Genomic DNA, 16,874 nt, shown 5'->3' on the forward strand with positions numbered 1-16,874 from the left:
ATAAAAAGCAATTTATAAATAATTAAAACGTTAATTATTTTTTGACGATTTGCTTGAAAATAAATTGTAAATTTTTTATGACAACACATCTGCTAAATGAAAAAACCATGTCTATATAAATAAATTTTATTATTTTAAGATGCTTTGACCTATTTATAACAGTAGTTAATATTAACTTATGAAAAATTCATAAAATATATCGAGTAGAAATTATCTTCATTACAGCGCGTTATAAATCTAAATATTAAAATATCTTGACAAAGAATCTGGAAGCATTGATCTCAACTTATCATCTAACGATTTCCTGATTTTCCATAGAACACTTGGAGGATATTTGAACTGCCAAATACCATTTCTATTTCTTTCTGCCCATTTCTGAGCTAGTTGCAATGACTTTTGATAACTTTTGACTTCTTTGTCAGTGGGTATAATATATTTTTCTTTTTCAACTGTAGCAAATCCAACTTTCAACAACTCTTTGCCAACAGATATTGGTTCCTGCTAAAAGAGTGATTAATTGTAAGCATCTGTTAAGCATTATAACTTTTGAACCAAGTATACAATTTTGGTTTGATTATTACCTTATCTTTTTGTGGCACCATTACAATACAAGTTAAAAATTTATCATCTCTCGCAACTGGTAAGAATTTTATGTTCTGTCCTTTTACAACTGCTTGTAACCAGCTGAGACCTGATATCAAAATGAAAGTTAAAAATAAAAGGCATTGCACATTATGACCGTTGCATCATCATACCATTGCCTGTGACATTGACTCCTGATATTTTAACTGGTAAGTACTTGGGTGTACCTAGTCTTAGTATAGGAACTAAAGGTTTGTGATCGACTAAAAGATGTGGCTGTGGAGCAGGTTCTATGTTTTTCACTTTACCTTCCAGTAAAACTTTATTCTTGAAAAAATGTCGAGGCACCTGTGATGGCCTAGTAAACTTTGCAAACTAAAAAAAAATTGTACAAAATGCCCCAACAACATAATTAAGTATATACAGTAATTTATGACAATTTTTTTTTTCAGGTAGTTAACAATAAAGTAGTTATGTAACTTTACTATACTTACGGGCCTTATTTTGTATAACGCTGTTATCAATCCAATACCAGCAATCCCATAAGTGAGCATCTACAACGGCAAATTTGTGCTTAAGTATTTTTCATAAACAAAATAGTAAGAAGCTTTGTTTACATGGTGTACTCTATACATACATATATATATATATGTGTGTGTGTGTGTGTGTGTGTGTACCTCTACTCCTCTGGAATCGCGCTCCATGAAAGCAGAAATATCTTCAAAAATATCAAGTTCTTTTTTCTCCTCCATAATTTTTCACTTATTTATCTCTACACTTAAACAATAACGCTTGGTAAGTTACTCGCAACGGTGGTCACGTTTATAAAAATAAAAATGATGTGTTTTCATAGTAACTTAGGTACTAACATCACATGTTCGGTCGGTGTTCTGCTCGTCTCTGAAATCTGAAACTCTCTCTTTTTTGCGCTGACAAACTTAACACCACACATAACCCACAAAAATAGCACAAGCAATGTCAACTTTTTATTCTATATCTATAAGATTAGTTGCGGTTGGTTTATAATCGATTACACGCCAAAAGTAGTTAAAGTATAGGGTGTATTCCGCAAATGCTGCCAGCAGTTAAGTTACGTAGGTCGTGGTAACGCCGCATGGTCGGGCAGCGCTAGCGTCAACCTGTACTAACTGTCGGTGGGTTCCGCATGTCAACAAACTTTGATATTTTTTACTGTTTTCACTCCTATGGTCCTATGCCATCTGATATTTCGGAGTTTGTTGACATGCGGAACCCACCGACAGTTAGTACAGGTTGACGCTAGCGCTACCCGACCATGCGGCGTTACCACGACCTACGTAACTTAACTGCTGGCAGCATTTGCGGAATACACCCATAGTCCGCAGGCTAAGTATACGTCCTTAACCGCCTTTTTCACTAACGTTTAGAATAATGATTGAGACAATCAATGATTGTATCATGAGTTTTTGTATAAAGTTCAATTTATACAAATAAGTTGGTAAATATAGGCACACATGATTAATATTTAAACATTTTAAGCTGTATAAATATATAACATAGATTCCAAATATGCATTATTACCGGTGGAATATGCTAACAAAACCAAGTATCCGTCTTTCTCACCCAGCAAAATAATAGGTATCTGTATAATCCTGGATCAATTTATTGCACACATGCGAAATGTTCAATGACAGTAAACAATGACATAATTTCAAACTTTACTTTTAACTCTTCATTTCACACGTAATTTTACAATGCAATTGATAAATTATTATTCATACAAAAGTATTAATATTCTTATAGGAGGTCGATTTTCAGGCAAAAGATTATTTGTAAACTTGCCGTAAACAGCACAGCCAATGTCAACTTTTTATTTTCTATCTACACAACTAGTTGCGGCTGGTTTTAGCGTTTCAGATTTCTAAACTAAAAAGTGGCCCTAAAATTCTGAAGGAAAGCTTTAGATATTTTAGGCCCTAGAGCCATGTTGTCAATTATAAACCAGCCGCAACTTATTTGGCAGATACAAAATGAAAATTCAATATTTTCTGTGCTGTTTGCGGCAAGTTTACAATTTATCTATTACTCGAAAGTATAAATATATAGGAGGTCAATATTCGTATAAAACATACACTGCAAACTTGCCGCAAGTAGCACAAACATCGTTAATTATTTATTTTGTATCTATTTCAAGAGTTGCGGCTGGTTTATAAGTGACTAAATGGCTCTAGGGCTAAGCTGCCTAAAGCTCTCCTTCAGAATTTCAGAAGCAATTTTTGGCCAAAAAAATCACGACCGCTAGATGGCGCTGATCCTAATGATTATAACTACTTATAGTAGAGCCATTTAATCAATTATAAACCAGCCGCAACTAATTTCGTAGATACAAAATAAATAATTAACGATGTTTGTGCTACTTGCGGCAAGTTTGCAGTGTATGTTTTATACGAATATCAACCTCATATATATTTATACTTTTGGGTGATAGATGAATTGTAAACTTGACGCAAACAGTGCAAACAACGTTATCTTTTTATTTTATATTTATGAAATTAGTTGCGGCTGGTTTATATGTGATTAAACGGCTCTAGGGCTAAGCTGCCTAAAGCTCTCCATCAGAATATCAGAAGCAATTTTTGGCCAAAAAAATCACTACCGCTAGATGGCGCTGATCCAAATGATTATTACTACTTGTAGTAGAGCCATTTGATCAATTATAAACCAGCCGCAACTCTTGAAATAGATACAAAATAAATAATTAACGATGTTTGTGCTACTTGCGGCAAGTTTACAGTGTATGTTTTACACCAATATCGACCTCCCTTATATTTACACTTTCGGGTAATAGATAAATTGTAAACTTGCCGCAAACATCACAATCATCGTTAATTATTTATTTTGTATCTATTTCAATAGCTGCGGCTGGTTTATAAGTGATTAAACGGCTCTAGGGCTAAGCTGCCTAAAGCTCTCCATCAGAATTTCAGAAGCAATTTTTGGCCAAAAAAATCACTACCGCTAGATGGCGCTGATCCAAATGATTATTACTATACTTATACTAGAGCCATTTATTCATTTATAAACCAGCCGCAACTAATTTGATAAATACAAAATAAAAAGTGAACATTGTTCGCACTATTGGCGGCAAGTTTACAATTTATCTTTTACCCGAAAGTATAAATATATAGGAAGTCAATATTCGTGTAAAACATACACTGCAAACTTGCCGCAAGTAGCACAAACATCGTTAATTATTTATTTTGTATCTATTTCAAGAGTTGCGGCTGGTTTATAATTGATCAAATGGCTCTACTACAAGTAGTAATAATCATTTGGATCAGCGCCATCTAGCGGTAGTGATTTTTTTGGCCAAAAATTGCTTCTGAAATTCTAATGGAGAGCTTTAGGCAGCTTAGCCCTAGAGCCGTTTAATTACATATAAACCAGCCGCAACTAATTTCATAAATATAAAATAAAAAGTTAACGTTGTTTGCACTGTTTGCGTCAAGTTTACAATTCATCTATCACCCAAAAATATAAATATATATGAGGTTGATATTCGTATAAAACATACACTGCAAACTTGCCGCAAGTAGCACAAACATCGTTAATTATTTATTTTGTATCTACGAAATTAGTTGCGGCTGGTTTATAAATGAATAAATGGCTCTAGTATAAGTATAGTAATAATCATTTGGATCAGCGCCATCTAGCGGTAGTGATTTTTTTGGCCAAAAATTGCTTCTGAAATTCTGATGGAGAGCTTTAGGCAGCTTAGCCCTAGAGCCGTTTAATCACTTATAAACCAGCCGCAGCTATTGAAATAGATACAAAATAAATAATTAACGATGATTGTGATGTTTGCGGCAAGTTTACAATTTATCTATTACCCGAAAGTGTAAATATAAGGGAGGTCGATATTGGTGTAAAACATACACTGTAAACTTGCCGCAAGTAGCACAAACATCGTTAATTATTTATTTTGTATCTATTTCAAGAGTTGCGGCTGGTTTATAATTGATCAAATGGCTCTACTACAAGTAGTAATAATCATTTGGATCAGCGCCATCTAGCGGTAGTGATTTTTTTGGCCAAAAATTGCTTCTGATATTCTGATGGAGAGCTTTAGGCAGCTTAGCCCTAGAGCCGTTTAATCACATATAAACCAGCCGCAACTAATTTCATAAATATAAAATAAAAAGATAACGTTGTTTGCACTGTTTGCGTCAAGTTTACAATTCATCTATCACCCAAAAGTATAAATATATATGAGGTTGATATTCGTATAAAACATACACTGCAAACTTGCCGCAAGTAGCACAAACATCGTTAATTATTTATTTTGTATCTACGAAATTAGTTGCGGCTGGTTTATAATTGATTAAATGGCTCTACTATAAGTAGTTATAATCATTAGGATCAGCGCCATCTAGCGGTCGTGATTTTTTTGGCCAAAAATTGCTTCTGAAATTCTGAAGGAGAGCTTTAGGCAGCTTAGCCCTAGAGCCATTTAGTCACTTATAAACCAGCCGCAACTCTTGAAATAGATACAAAATATATAATTAACGATGTTTGTGCTACTTGCGGCAAGTTTGCAAGGTATGTTTTATACGAATATTGACCTCCTATATATTTATACTTTCGAGTAATAGATAAATTGTAAACTTGCCGCAAACAGCACAGAAAATATTGAATTTTCATTTTGTATCTGTCAAATAAGTTGCGGCTGGTTTATAATTGACAACATGGCTCTAGGGCCTAAAATATCTAAAGCTTTCCTTCAGAATTTTAGGGCCACTTTTTAGTTTAGAAATCTGAAACGCTAAAACCAGCCGCAACTAGTTGTGTAGATAGAAAATAAAAAGTTGACATTGGCTGTGCTGTTTACGGCAAGTTTACAAATAATCTTTTGCCTGAAAATCGACCTCCTATAAGAATATTAATACTTTTGTATGAATAATAATTTATCAATTGCATTGTAAAATTACGTGTGAAATGAAGAGTTAAAAGTAAAGTTTGAAATTATGTCATTGTTTACTGTCATTGAACATTTCGCATGTGTGCAATATATTGATACAGGATTATACAGATACCTATTATTTTGCTGGGTGAGAAAGACGGATATTTGGTTTTGTTAGCATATTCCAGCGGTAATAATGCATATTTGGAATCTATGTTATATATTTATACAGCTTAAAATGTTTAAATATTAATCATGTGTGCCTATATTTACCAACTTATTTGTATAAATTGAACTTTATACAAAAACTCATGATACAATCATTGATTGTCTCAATCATTATTCTAAACGTTAGTGAAAAAGGCGGTTAAGGACGTATACTTAGCCTGCGGACTATGGGTGTATTCCGCAAATGCTGCCAGTAGCAGTTAAGTTACGTAGGTCGTGGTAACGCCGCATGGTCGGGTAGCGCTAGCGTCAACCTGTACTAACTGTCGGTGGGTTCCGCATGTCAACAAACTTTGATATTTTTTACTGTTTTCGCTCCCATGCCATGATGCCATCTGATATTTCGGAGTTTGTTGACATGCGGAACCCACCGACAGTTAGTACAGGTTGACGCTAGCGCTGCCCGACCATGCGGCGTTACCACGACCTACGTAACTTAACTGCTGGCAGCATTTGCGGAATACACCCATTGTAATAATTATTTGGGTCAGCGCCATCTAGCGGTCTTTATTTTTTCGCGAAAAGTGGCCTCTAAAATTCTGAATCAGAGCTTTAGGTTAGGCCTAGAGCCATTTAATCAATTATAAACCATAAATAAGATCTCTGAACAGAACCTTTAAGTACCTATAGCGTTTACTTGGGTTGTATAGTTGTATACTGCAAGTGTAACCTTGAGGTCAGAGAATCAGAACCAAATCCAGACAGTCAAGTCAGTAGGTATCAGATCTCAGATCTTAAAGAGGGAGAGAGTACAGTAAGTGCTTGAATTTTAGACCGAATATATCTATCATGAGATCTTTATTTTAAACTTATGAATATCATTCAGTGCATGAATTGTAGTATAAATAAGTTTAATTAAAAATGTTCTCCGAACAGTCCTCAATGTTCTAATTAAAAAATACGCACAGCACAATTCGATACGCTCTAATCGAGTGAACTTCGACATTAAGAGTCTCATCTCTCATCACTCATCACTTATAAATCTTATTAGTAAAAAATAATACATACGCAAAAGGATTGTTCGCCTATTTATTTAACTTGTTTTCCGTTAATATACTTGTGCTAGTATACAGTTGTATACAACGTCGATGCGGCTTGCGGATTTGCACAAGTGCTAAAGTGCAAGCATAGAGATATAAGAATATTGTATGAGTGCAAGTTGTAGTACCCCATCAATTAAGCTCTCAGATATAATTTAAATAGTTATCGTACTCGGCAGCCAACATGCCAGCAATGGATTATACAGAACCTAACGAGAGACTGAAAGACCAGTCGAGATGCGCGAATCTACGAGCCGAGTTGAAAATGTGCCTATTAAAGAGTGATTGCTGTAAAGTGGTGAGATTTTTTTACTTAAACATAAGTATATACCCTTTTAACTTGTGGCTCGTGGTTTTGATAACAAAGTTTTGCGTGATAAGTCATCAGAAAAACAGTACATGTTTAGTGCTTGATTTATCTGCAAAATTATAATCTTAACCTACAAAATAATGCCAACGAACTAGTCTATTTAAATATCAGTTGGCTTTTACAATTTTGTTTTTTTTAGCATAAACATACACCTAGAGATTGCTTGAAACATTATTCTGATACTATACCTCATGAATGTAACTTGCTGAGGTATAGCTTCTTTGAGTGCAAAAGGTCTTTGGTAAGTTGAGCTTTTATTGAGAAAAAGTGTTTTGACACATGGTGATCATTACATATGCAATTTGCGTAGATTGATGCAAGAAGGAGATTTCGAGGTCCAAGGCAGTGACTGCCTAATAATGACTGTGGAATTTGGTTGACATTGTTAAAAGATTTTCAAATTAACTAAGGATAGTGAGAGACGTTACCAAATAGATTGGGAAAAGAAGAAAAATCAATCGCTAACAGGCAGCAGTATCTGAAGTAATTTAGATTTATTTTTTACTTTTATTATATACAACTAAAGTATTATGTAATAAAGAATAGATTCGTTGCATATATTATAAAAGATGTTTTCAACATACTTCTCTGAAAGTCATAAAATTGTGCAGCAAGACTGTTTGAAAAAAAAAAAAAAAAAAAAGCAAATGGCTCACCAAGCAGATGTAAATAGCAAATACAGTTTAAGAAATTCAGAAATGGTGCTCTAAATAATTTTTAGAAAATTTCCTCTTTTTTTTATTTTATTTTTTTATATTGTATGCAATCACAGTTGATGTTAATTGTAAGAGATTTTTCTCAATTATTTATACATATGTGCACGGCGTGAGAGCATGTCATGCACAAATCACAGCAAATGTTTTTCCTAACCAGGCAAAAGATAATTTTATGACTTTAGTGTCAAAGATACTACGTAACAAGATATTAAATTGCATCGCTTTTGTATCTTTAATTTAGGTATTAAACTATATTGTCTCCCTCGTCTTTCACTGCTTAGGCAACAAGCATAGATTTTATATTAATTTTGTACTACAATGCCAGAAATGTTTTATCTTTTTCATTTTACATATCTAATTTCTCTTTGTATCGTTTTGTATATTTAAAATAGTATCTTTCTTATTCCTCGCTAGAGATATCATTAGTTCCAAACTCACCATCAAGTATCTTTATCAACAAATCCATCTGAGGATTCTCGGTTGAATCAAAGTCTTGCTAAGTTTATAGTAATAGTAATGGGTATTACTGGTTTACATGTTCCCGAAATTACGTCCCTAAGTGTAATATAATATGAACTCTTTGAAATTAAAAAGTAGAATATTCTACCCAACGCGAGTGCAGGTACTTCTAACGACAAATCATTCACGCACCAGCTCTCGCACTCTCGTGAACAAAAAGAGTTTAAGGCTTTTTCGCGCGTTTACAAGGAGGCGTCTCGCGGGCTATCACAGCTCGTCGAATCATGATATGTAAACCGTCGCGACGATACGTGCGTATATATATAATATATATGTGTGTGTGTGTGTGTGTACTCACGGTGTGTAAAAATTTGTCATTCGCTTCTTTGTATATTGAACGCGAAACCTGCTCTTTGTACGAATCAGCTGAATCGAGTTTTAATCGACGCAAACAATTGAAACGACAAATCATAAGGACATGATAGGTCTCTGAACTCCTGGGCGCCCGCGTCAAGTGCACCAGATACACGAGAGGTGCTTTATCCAGCGGACGGTTGCATTTTGCATGATATCGGTACACTAAGTACTACTTGAGTCTATATAAGTTGTGACGCGTCTAAAAGCACACCGAGGGCCTGTAGAGGCCGACGTAGCCGCAGAGCCTCGCTCTCAGAGCCGGCAGGAGTATCGCGGCGGCCGAGAGATTCTCCTGGAGCTGCGAACACTCGCAGATGAGCAAGTACGTCTTGTCACCCTGGGACATGGACTTGTGCAGCGTGATCCTTCTGAGACCCACCGATTTCGGCAGATATCGGTATATCATTCGCGCACCTGCATCAGCGGCACACATGAAAATCGTGCACATGGAGCAAAGCATAATGTAAACACAAGTGCTCACCTGTCCAGTAGAGCCAGTTCTGCTCGAACTTGAGACCGTCGTCGCCCTCAAAGACCTTGAAGATCGAGACGAGGTAGCCGGTCGAGGGAACAGGAGGCCGGCCTCCCGGAGGCTCGAGAGGTGGCCTCGCGATCGTTGCCACCTCGTTGAAGAGCTCGAGGCTATGGTTCGCGATGTAGCGCAAGCTGCGCGGGTCGAACTTTTTCAGGGCGGCGCCCTGCACCTCCTGGTAAAACTCGAGCGGCTCCGTCTTTTGCTTGTTCAGCACGTAGTATCCGATGAACGGGAAATCGGCTGTGGGTTAATCGGTAAGTATGACATGAACCATCAACAGACACAATTAGTGTCGTGTTTATCGATGATAAATACCGTTTCGTTCCATGTTGGTCAGGAGAATGCTCTGGGAGGCGGAAGGCGAGATCTCGGAGAGCAGCTCGGCGGCCGTGTCGCGCTGCAGGACGAGAGGCTGGACGCCCACGGGCTCGACCAGGGGCTCGAGGGGCTCGAGGCTCGTCATGAAGTGAGCCAGGACGCACTGCTTCGGATCCTCGACCTCCAGCACCGACAGCGGACTGCCAGGCCTACGCTTGTCGCTACTGCTCGCTCCGGCTGCCGCGGCCGCCGCCGCCGCTGCGGCGACCCTCTGCAATTCAACCCATTTTACTTGCGCATACTACAGTACAACAACGACGACGACGACGATCTCTTACCGGCACGCCGGCGGGCAGGAAGCGGTCCAACGAGGCCAGCGGTATGATGAAGCAGTCGCGATCGAGTTGCGCCAAGGAGATGGGCTCGCTGCGGCTGGGTGTGAAGGCGATCGGGCGCTGCTGGTGCTGGGAGCTTCTACCGCCGAAGGACACCTGTTGCTGCTGCATCGAGGACGAGGAGCGGGAACTGCAGGAGGCCGCCTGCCGGGGCTGTCCGGCGAGGGTCTGGGGAGTGGATGTCTGTTGTTGCCTGCCATGCTGGAGTTGCTCGTCGAGCTGGGGCTGGCTCTGCTTCCGTCTGCCCTGTTGCTGTTGCTGGTTGGTGGGTGAACCGCCCCACTTGACGAGCTGCTGGGGGTTGGCGGAGGTCCTCCGGGGCCCGAAACGCTCGGCTAGCTCCTCGGCCGAGGCAGGACCACCGCCTGTGTGCGCAGAGAACAACAAGTGAGTGCGGTAAGCGTGGCCGGCGCCGGATTCCTGCTCCTGGTGCTGCATAGGCTGGCCGGCGAGGTCCCTGCTGCGGCGCACGCCTAGAGCTCGGGGCTCCGGCCCGAAACCGCCGTTGTTGCCGCTACTGAGCTGAAGGCCGCCAAATCCCCCCGAGCCGAAGCCACCTCCTCCTCCGCCACCGCTGCCACCGCCACCGACGCTGGCCCCCGCGCCGCCCTTCTCCAAATTCCGGCGGAACTAATTCGACATGTCGTTACATTAGTACCTACATACACACGGTGTATACATTATACACTTTAATACATGTACATCATACCACTAACCATAAGATTCATCGTGAGGCGATGGTCTAGCTATATTGTTGATAGCGTCTCGGCAGTATCGTCATAATAATCAACGACAAAAACGACATATATACACGACACCCATGTAGCTGCTACGACGGGCTGCACCGGCGACTACATTTACTGCTACCCTGCTCGTGCGGCAACGGTAGCTGGGACCGTGACCGGGCCAGACCGAGCGGCAGAGCAAGGGTGGCCGGGGATAAGTCGTAGGGGCTCCGAGGCAGAGCGAAAGCGACGCAAGAGGCAGGAGTTGCTGTCGCTTTTTCGGGGCTGATGCCGCTGTGGCACCGCCACCACCGGCGACCGGACCCCAGGACTCGCATGGCACCGTCCGTTTTGTTACGTAACTTGGCTACGACTGGTCACACGCGTCCGAGGAAGGGACATTAGCTATACCTGATGACAGTAGGCCACCATAGCACCAGCCCAAATTCATGGGTCACCGTCATGGGAGGACAATAGGAGGGTAGCGCGCGAGACTTTTTCCTCAGCACAACTACTGTTTTCGCGATTGTCCACGAGTTTATACCCCCCTCGCGCAATCGACTCGTCGTCCTCGTCGTCGTCGTTATCAGCGCCAGTCGCAAGGTGCGCGTACGTACCGGCGTACAAGTGTTACGGGACGAGAGCCTTGGCTACGACTGTCACGAGAGGCGGCGTGTGTACACCTACAGTAGCACGAGAGAGTCGCGACCACCTCCCCACCCACTACGGGCCACCCCATTTCCATTCACTCCCTCTTTATCCCTCTCCTCTCATTCAGCCCCATACGCATCTACCTACCACCACCCATTCTGCACCTGCTCTCTATAATCCGCGTATACGTATACGAGTATGGCCTTGCTCCGGCTTGATGTGCGCGAACTAGCCCCCTCTCACCTCGACCTTTTTCCTCTCCATCACCCGCGCGAGTGACACTCGACTTTCTTCCTTCCGCCTACATGTAACGCGCACATTATACTTATAGCAGTGCATGTCACGGTTGCCGCACGTGTGCTATACGTGATGGTTTATTCAAGTTGTATATATGTATATACACGTATATGTCATGTGCAACGTTGAACAGCAAAGTTTATTTATGTACTTGTATGAAAACACGCTCGTTATATGTGGTCGCGTGTGTCTAGTTCAAGTATAGAAAAGATCGAGGACTGGCACAAAGTCCGAAGGAGATGTTGGACCATATCTTTGTTGGGTACCCAAAATATGTATACGCGCGTGTCTGAATTTTATAAGACTTTACTCGACTGCCAATAACAATAATGGCAAAATAGTTAATTTTAAATGAGACTTCCTAGTCTATACGTACGTATATATTATATACTACAAGTGTACAGGCAGTCGTGCGCTACCAAATTGGAAACGACATTGCCATTTATCAGCAAAGTGTAAGTTGTACCGGTAACTTTTATCGCGATTTTGTAAATCTAAATGGGGAGTTTCCGGTTCACCGTATAATTTATGCACTATACCCACTGTGCAGGGGTACACAAAGGAAGCTAATCGAATAAAGGAGAGGATGCTCGTGTGTATAATCGGTGGGTAATTTAAAAGCCCTAAACGCGCGAAAATCGTTTTGATAATCCACCCGTGCGTGTCTATAAGTGATAGATGCTCGGGCGCGAGCCTCCTCCGGACCGACGATTAATTGAATCGTTGAAGCGATTTGATACTCGACGCGATAACGGGCATTTGGCACGTATAAAGTTAACTATACGTGTATACAACATTTTGATGCACACTTACAAGCGGTGTTTAGCTCGCCGAGAGTGACGATAAAAAGAGCAAAGTGCGCTGTAACCGGTACATAGGTGTGAGTAGCAGTTGGCCATTTCAAAGTGTCGCATAGAGGAGGCAAACAAAAAGACTTGTCCGGAAAGCTTGTTTTTCGAACTGTAGCTGATGTGCATGTGCAGGCAAAAGTGCAGATATCTCGTGACGCGATCGGGAAATAAGAAAGAGGAGTGGGAAATTGGGCAGTCTTTATGGATATAGACAATGAGATCGATTCCTCTCTGTCTTGGCATTGTTCAATTACCATTCCGCTGTTTCTCGGTCCTATACTTGTTTTTGGCAGGTCTCCGATTCTCGAAGCTAAAGTCCCGCGAAATTAAGTGGCATCGATACGCCGAATGTACACGCCAATACCCTGCGTTTTGGGACGCGATGCGCTTTTTTTTTTGTGCATGATAACAAGTATTAAACAATTATCGTCGCTCGCTCGCCTCGAGAGCCCCATCGTGCGGTCACGACCGTCGTAGCATCTTGTTATTTATATTACAACTATCAGGCTATATATGTACAGCGTTTGATGGCAGGGACTTTTTTTTTTTTTTTTTTTTTTTTACTTTTAATTTGCAATCTCTTGCGGGACGACAAAGACAAACACGCACACTCGCACGCTTGTTAGCCACCACACATAAAATGTACATTTAAAGAGAAAAGAGGAAGAAACAGATAATGTATATAGGAAACAAGAGAACACAAAGATATATGTATAGCAGAGAGAGAGAGATAAACAGGTGTGTCAAAAGTTACGGTTCAATCACGATCGAGATCGGCAGTCCAGCGCGGCAGTGTCCCTCGGGCTTTCTTTTCTTTTTTTTTTTTTTTTTTTTTTTTTTTTTCCCCTCACGTGTATGCAGGAATCAACAAAAACTATAACAACAGCAACGCGACTTTAGCAAAAGCTCGCGTGAGTTCGAACTAAGCGGTGCTTTTGACAAATAAGTTACTCTCGTGATGCGCTAGCAACGCTATGACGATGACGATGATGATGCCCCCTCCCTTGTCACTTTTAACTAATGGCAAAGAGGGGGCGGCGGCAACAACAACAATGACAACTGCATCAACGTGGACGCGGGACGAAGATACCCGTAACACTTATTATATACGTTGTGTACGTACATAATAATATAATGTTCTCCGCGAGGAGATATTATATATATATATATATATATATATGTGATTTAAAATGGACATAGTGCCGTTTTGGCATAAAAGTCGGATCGACAGTACATATAGCAGTCATGTGCAGCAGCACAAAGTGGAAGAACTAAAGTTGTCTTGTCTTTATTTAGCCCAACGCGCGCTCGCGGTATATAAATAAATCAAGGCGCTCGTGTGTGTGTTTTTCACGAGTTTTGGCAAATACTATTATATACTTACAATTATATACATATACATGTTATCAGGTGAGGAAAAACAGGGGTAGGGGGAGTAGGGGTATAAATTTAACGGGCGGAAGAGCACCAAGTAATGATCAACGAGTCGCGAGATGCACCACGTGCTTCGCCCGCCTTGCGATAGGTGCGTGTATGCATGTGCATATACAGAAGCGCGAGCGCAAACGAGGTGGATTTTTTTTGCTTCTTCGCTCATTAGAGATAATTGGAATTTTTCCTATTTCTTTAATAATTTCGAGAGGGAGCTGTTAGCAGCGTAAAAAAACCTTTCCCCCCCCCCTTCGTGATCGCTGCGATGAGGGATATAGTTGTTTTCCCTTCGCGGATGATTTGGCATAGTTGGGGCGGCGGTGGCGGCTGTGTTTACGAAAGAGATAGGCTTCTCATTGAAATTGCAAATCATCCCGGTGCACGTGAGCCGCAGCAGGGGCAATTCGCATGGTTTTATTGCTCTCGACACTCCGTGCACCTGCTTGTAAAACTTTAGTGTATCGGGCCCCCCCAAGGGTGTAGGCGTCGAATTTCTGAAATGAGCAAAATCTAGACAGATTTATTTCCAAACTGCGGCCGAGTGTGTTGCCTGGAAGAGTTGGTGCATTATTAAAACTTCATCCAGCGGAGGAGGCTTACCTGTTTTCAGGGCTCGGTCGGTTGTGCCTACATTCATTTTTTTTCTTTTTTTTTCCATATTTTTACCAAAGCAAAATGCCTAGTGTATGTATACTTACTTGACGTGCACGCAAAATCTGCCAGTCTAATCCAGGGTTGGTTATTTTCATCCGATTGAGCTCAAATTTTTGTTTTTACCAGAATTTCACGGGTTACGTTAAAGGAAAAAAAAAAAAAAAAAAAAAAAAAAGGTTTTGTTTACAAAACACAAAAGTCTCATTACTTTTGCTGTTGAGGTACAAATTAGGAAAATAAAAATTCTTTTTAACATACAATTGAAAAAAACCCTTTGTACACTTTTAAGTAAGAACACAAACGATTTCATTAGTCGAACACAATAGCCGAGTAAAGTTCAAAGCAATACACATTTATTGTACATCCACCAGTTGTTGAAGTGAGCGTAAAATCGAATATGCATTTTACTCTTAAGTTTAGACTTTCTTCATAAATTCAGTAAAGCGTTTTTTAAAAATTTTTTTTGTTTTTTCGTAACGATGCGCGAAAAAAAAGGTTAATTATTACTTTGTCTCGCGATCGTGCTCGTTGACCCACTACTCGTACAGCCAACACTGAACCAACTGTGCCTCGTTGGTCATCCAATTAATTAGTAAGTATGGTAAAAAAAATAAAAATCAAAACGGACGGTATACCTACTATGTTATATACACCATTGGGCGTTGAGTATTCCACTTGCGGAGTTTTTCGGATAAACACGCTCGATGCATCATTCGCGCGACCAGTGCAAACTATAAGTTTGTCAATTATGGAGTGCGAGCGAGTGGCATGAATAGTTGATGCGTTACCGAGCCTATAGCCGCGCGTTGATCTCAATGTGCTTGCAGGTCAAAGAAATTAAGAAAAAGAAAACTCTATACTGAAAATATTTTCTCAAAAAAAAAAAAAAAAGAAAAAGAAAAAAAGATCAATCTTGTTAGCAAAGAACTGCAAGGCCAGCGTGGAGGTAGAGATGCGAAATGTGGGGGGAGGGTGTCTTGAAGAAAAAAACTAAGTCAACTAGATTTAGCGAGTGCACACTGGAGCTTTTGATGGGTGAAGGGGGCTCTTGTAGTTATACGTACGCAGAGACGAAAAAAAAAAAAAAAAAAAAAAAAAACTGAGATATATGTATCTACGAGAGAATAATATAATGTTGTTACATATAGGAGGAATTGCAGAGGAAAGAGGAGAACTACTCTCGTGTACGTGTGGGAGCGCTGCTTCTTACCCTCGAGCTGGAGCTCGTGCTCCTGCTTATTGGCGCTCTCGTCGAGGGGACAGGGCAGGTAGGCGTAGCGCGGACAGAGCGACGACACGCTTCCGGTCTTGGCCCTGTGGCCGCTCATCGTCATCGTTAACAACGATCAGAAATTTCCTACGCGTGTACGGATCGGTCGCGTTACATTATCGCGTACAACGTCGGGCCCTCCCCCTCCCCGGTCAACGGCACCACTTTGAACCTGCTGCACCAGGGTGCTTACAATATTTTGCAAACATCTGTACGTAAGAACAACCAACCAACCACTGCAGCAGCACCAACGGCACTCGACTATTGTCTGGGGTGTTGTGTCAGAGGCGCGCCGCAAGCTCCGTTGGCACGTGCAAGCTCGTCGTCTCCGCAGTCGCGTAGCAGCGCGCCCCGAAGCTGCAGTGTCGGTGGCATCGGCTCTATAGTTGGGTACGGAACCCCTACCGGCCGGAGGGTGGTGGTGGACCCTCGTCTCTTTCTCTCTCTCTCTCTCGGGGGGTTGGTTCATACACGTTGATGCGCGCGCGCGCCCAGAGGCCGAACTCGCGTGTTTTTTTCACCCCTCCCCCTAGGCAGTGTCGCAATGTATCCGCAGTGTAGGGACATGTTTACCGTGCATATATACTTGGGTCTATCTGTACTTATACATATACGATATTCCTTCCTTCCTTCCTTCCTTCCTTATTCAGTGCGATTCTTGGCCTCTGGCACTTGCAGCTAATCCAACACGTTTTTATGTCCGTGCTTTACTTTGGCACAATGCACGGGTGTTACTACTATTACTACTGCTAATTAAAATACATTCACTTTTTATTGAGTATACGTATAATATAAGTATATCCTTTTTTTCAGGGGGGGAATGATTATACCTCGTCAATCAAGTGGCACCATCTTCGTATACGGGATACATTTTTATCGAGTGCACGCTGGTTTATCGATCGGCATCTGCGTTGCTGTTGAAATAAACAATATTCATCTTATCGCGCATCTAGCGCAGATACGAATTTTTTTTTCTTCAATTGCGTAATGATTTTT

At 41.0% G+C, this 16,874-nt stretch overlaps 3 protein-coding genes across 11 annotated transcripts; 1 reads left to right on the plus strand and 2 right to left on the minus strand.

Annotated features, from left to right (window-relative positions):
* Positions 1-110: 110 nt before the first annotated feature.
* Positions 111-1,677, minus strand: LOC106637574 (mitochondrial inner membrane subdomain organizer). Of its 3 annotated transcripts, XM_089591408.1 has the most exons (6): positions 1,452-1,677; positions 1,260-1,359; positions 1,077-1,136; positions 756-957; positions 582-691; positions 111-501 (listed from the first exon to the last, which is right to left on the minus strand). In XM_089591408.1, exons 2-6 carry the CDS (start codon positions 1,332-1,334, stop codon positions 238-240), a joined length of 711 nt encoding a protein of 236 aa, XP_089447534.1. In that variant the 5' UTR covers positions 1,335-1,359; positions 1,452-1,677; the 3' UTR covers positions 111-237. The 3 variants fall into 3 exon arrangements, with proteins under 3 accessions (XP_089447534.1, XP_014205880.2, XP_014205879.2); XM_014350394.3 differs by having other exon boundaries at positions 111-498; positions 1,260-1,677; XM_014350393.3 differs by having other exon boundaries at positions 1,260-1,677.
* A 4,606-nt stretch (positions 1,678-6,283) lies between these two features.
* On the plus strand, positions 6,284-7,807 carry LOC106637568 (cytochrome c oxidase assembly factor 5). Of its 5 annotated transcripts, none has more exons than XM_089591103.1 (4): positions 6,284-6,503; positions 6,969-7,087; positions 7,299-7,400; positions 7,470-7,807. In XM_089591103.1, exons 2-4 carry the CDS (start codon positions 6,974-6,976, stop codon positions 7,506-7,508), a joined length of 255 nt encoding a protein of 84 aa, XP_089447229.1. In that variant the 5' UTR covers positions 6,284-6,503; positions 6,969-6,973; the 3' UTR covers positions 7,509-7,807. The 5 variants fall into 5 exon arrangements, with proteins under 5 accessions (XP_089447229.1, XP_089447230.1, XP_089447227.1 ...); XM_089591104.1 differs by having other exon boundaries at positions 6,284-6,462; XM_089591101.1 differs by having other exon boundaries at positions 6,285-6,503; positions 6,953-7,087.
* On the minus strand, positions 7,635-16,190 carry LOC106637590 (uncharacterized). Of its 3 annotated transcripts, XM_014350428.3 has the most exons (6): positions 13,278-13,643; positions 10,716-10,745; positions 9,943-10,629; positions 9,602-9,875; positions 9,233-9,526; positions 7,635-9,165 (listed from the first exon to the last, which is right to left on the minus strand). In XM_014350428.3, the coding sequence occupies exons 2-6, from the start codon at positions 10,725-10,727 to the stop codon at positions 8,951-8,953; spliced, it is 1,482 nt and encodes a 493-aa protein (XP_014205914.1). In that variant the 5' UTR covers positions 10,728-10,745; positions 13,278-13,643; the 3' UTR covers positions 7,635-8,950. The 3 variants fall into 3 exon arrangements, with proteins under 3 accessions (XP_014205914.1, XP_089447225.1, XP_089447224.1); XM_089591099.1 differs by lacking the exons at positions 10,716-10,745; positions 13,278-13,643 and adding an exon at positions 15,819-16,190 and having other exon boundaries at positions 9,943-10,364; XM_089591098.1 differs by lacking the exon at positions 13,278-13,643 and having other exon boundaries at positions 10,716-11,450.
* Positions 16,191-16,874: the final 684 nt, after the last annotated feature.

The sequence above is a fragment of the Copidosoma floridanum genome, unplaced genomic scaffold (assembly GCF_036245765.1).
Source record: "Copidosoma floridanum isolate Cflo_tuat_1 unplaced genomic scaffold, Cflo_Japanese_pri ptg000013l, whole genome shotgun sequence".
NCBI classification, from domain to species: Eukaryota; Metazoa; Arthropoda; class Insecta; order Hymenoptera; family Encyrtidae; genus Copidosoma; species Copidosoma floridanum.

Excerpts from the sequence above, each read along its gene's own strand:
- LOC106637568 (XM_089591103.1), top strand. The coding sequence starts at position 6,974 with ATGCCAGCAATGGATTATACAGAACCTAACGAGAGACTGAAAGACCAG. Across the intron at positions 7,088-7,298 it reads AGAGTGATTGCTGTAAAGTG|CATAAACATACACCTAGAGA; the intron begins GTGAGATTTTTT and ends TGTTTTTTTTAG. Across the intron at positions 7,401-7,469 it reads TTGAGTGCAAAAGGTCTTTG|ATTGATGCAAGAAGGAGATT; the intron begins GTAAGTTGAGCT and ends CAATTTGCGTAG.
- LOC106637590 (XM_014350428.3), bottom strand. Across the intron at positions 9,527-9,601 it reads GACCAACATGGAACGAAACG|CCGATTTCCCGTTCATCGGA; the intron begins GTATTTATCATC and ends ATTAACCCACAG. Across the intron at positions 9,166-9,232 it reads GAACTGGCTCTACTGGACAG|GTGCGCGAATGATATACCGA; the intron begins GTGAGCACTTGT and ends CCGCTGATGCAG.
- LOC106637574 (XM_089591408.1), bottom strand. The coding sequence starts at position 1,334 with ATGGAGGAGAAAAAAGAACTTGATATTTTTGAAGATATTTCTGCTTTC. Across the intron at positions 692-755 it reads AGTCAATGTCACAGGCAATG|GTCTCAGCTGGTTACAAGCA; the intron begins GTATGATGATGC and ends TTTTGATATCAG. Across the intron at positions 502-581 it reads TGGTGCCACAAAAAGATAAG|CAGGAACCAATATCTGTTGG; the intron begins GTAATAATCAAA and ends TCACTCTTTTAG.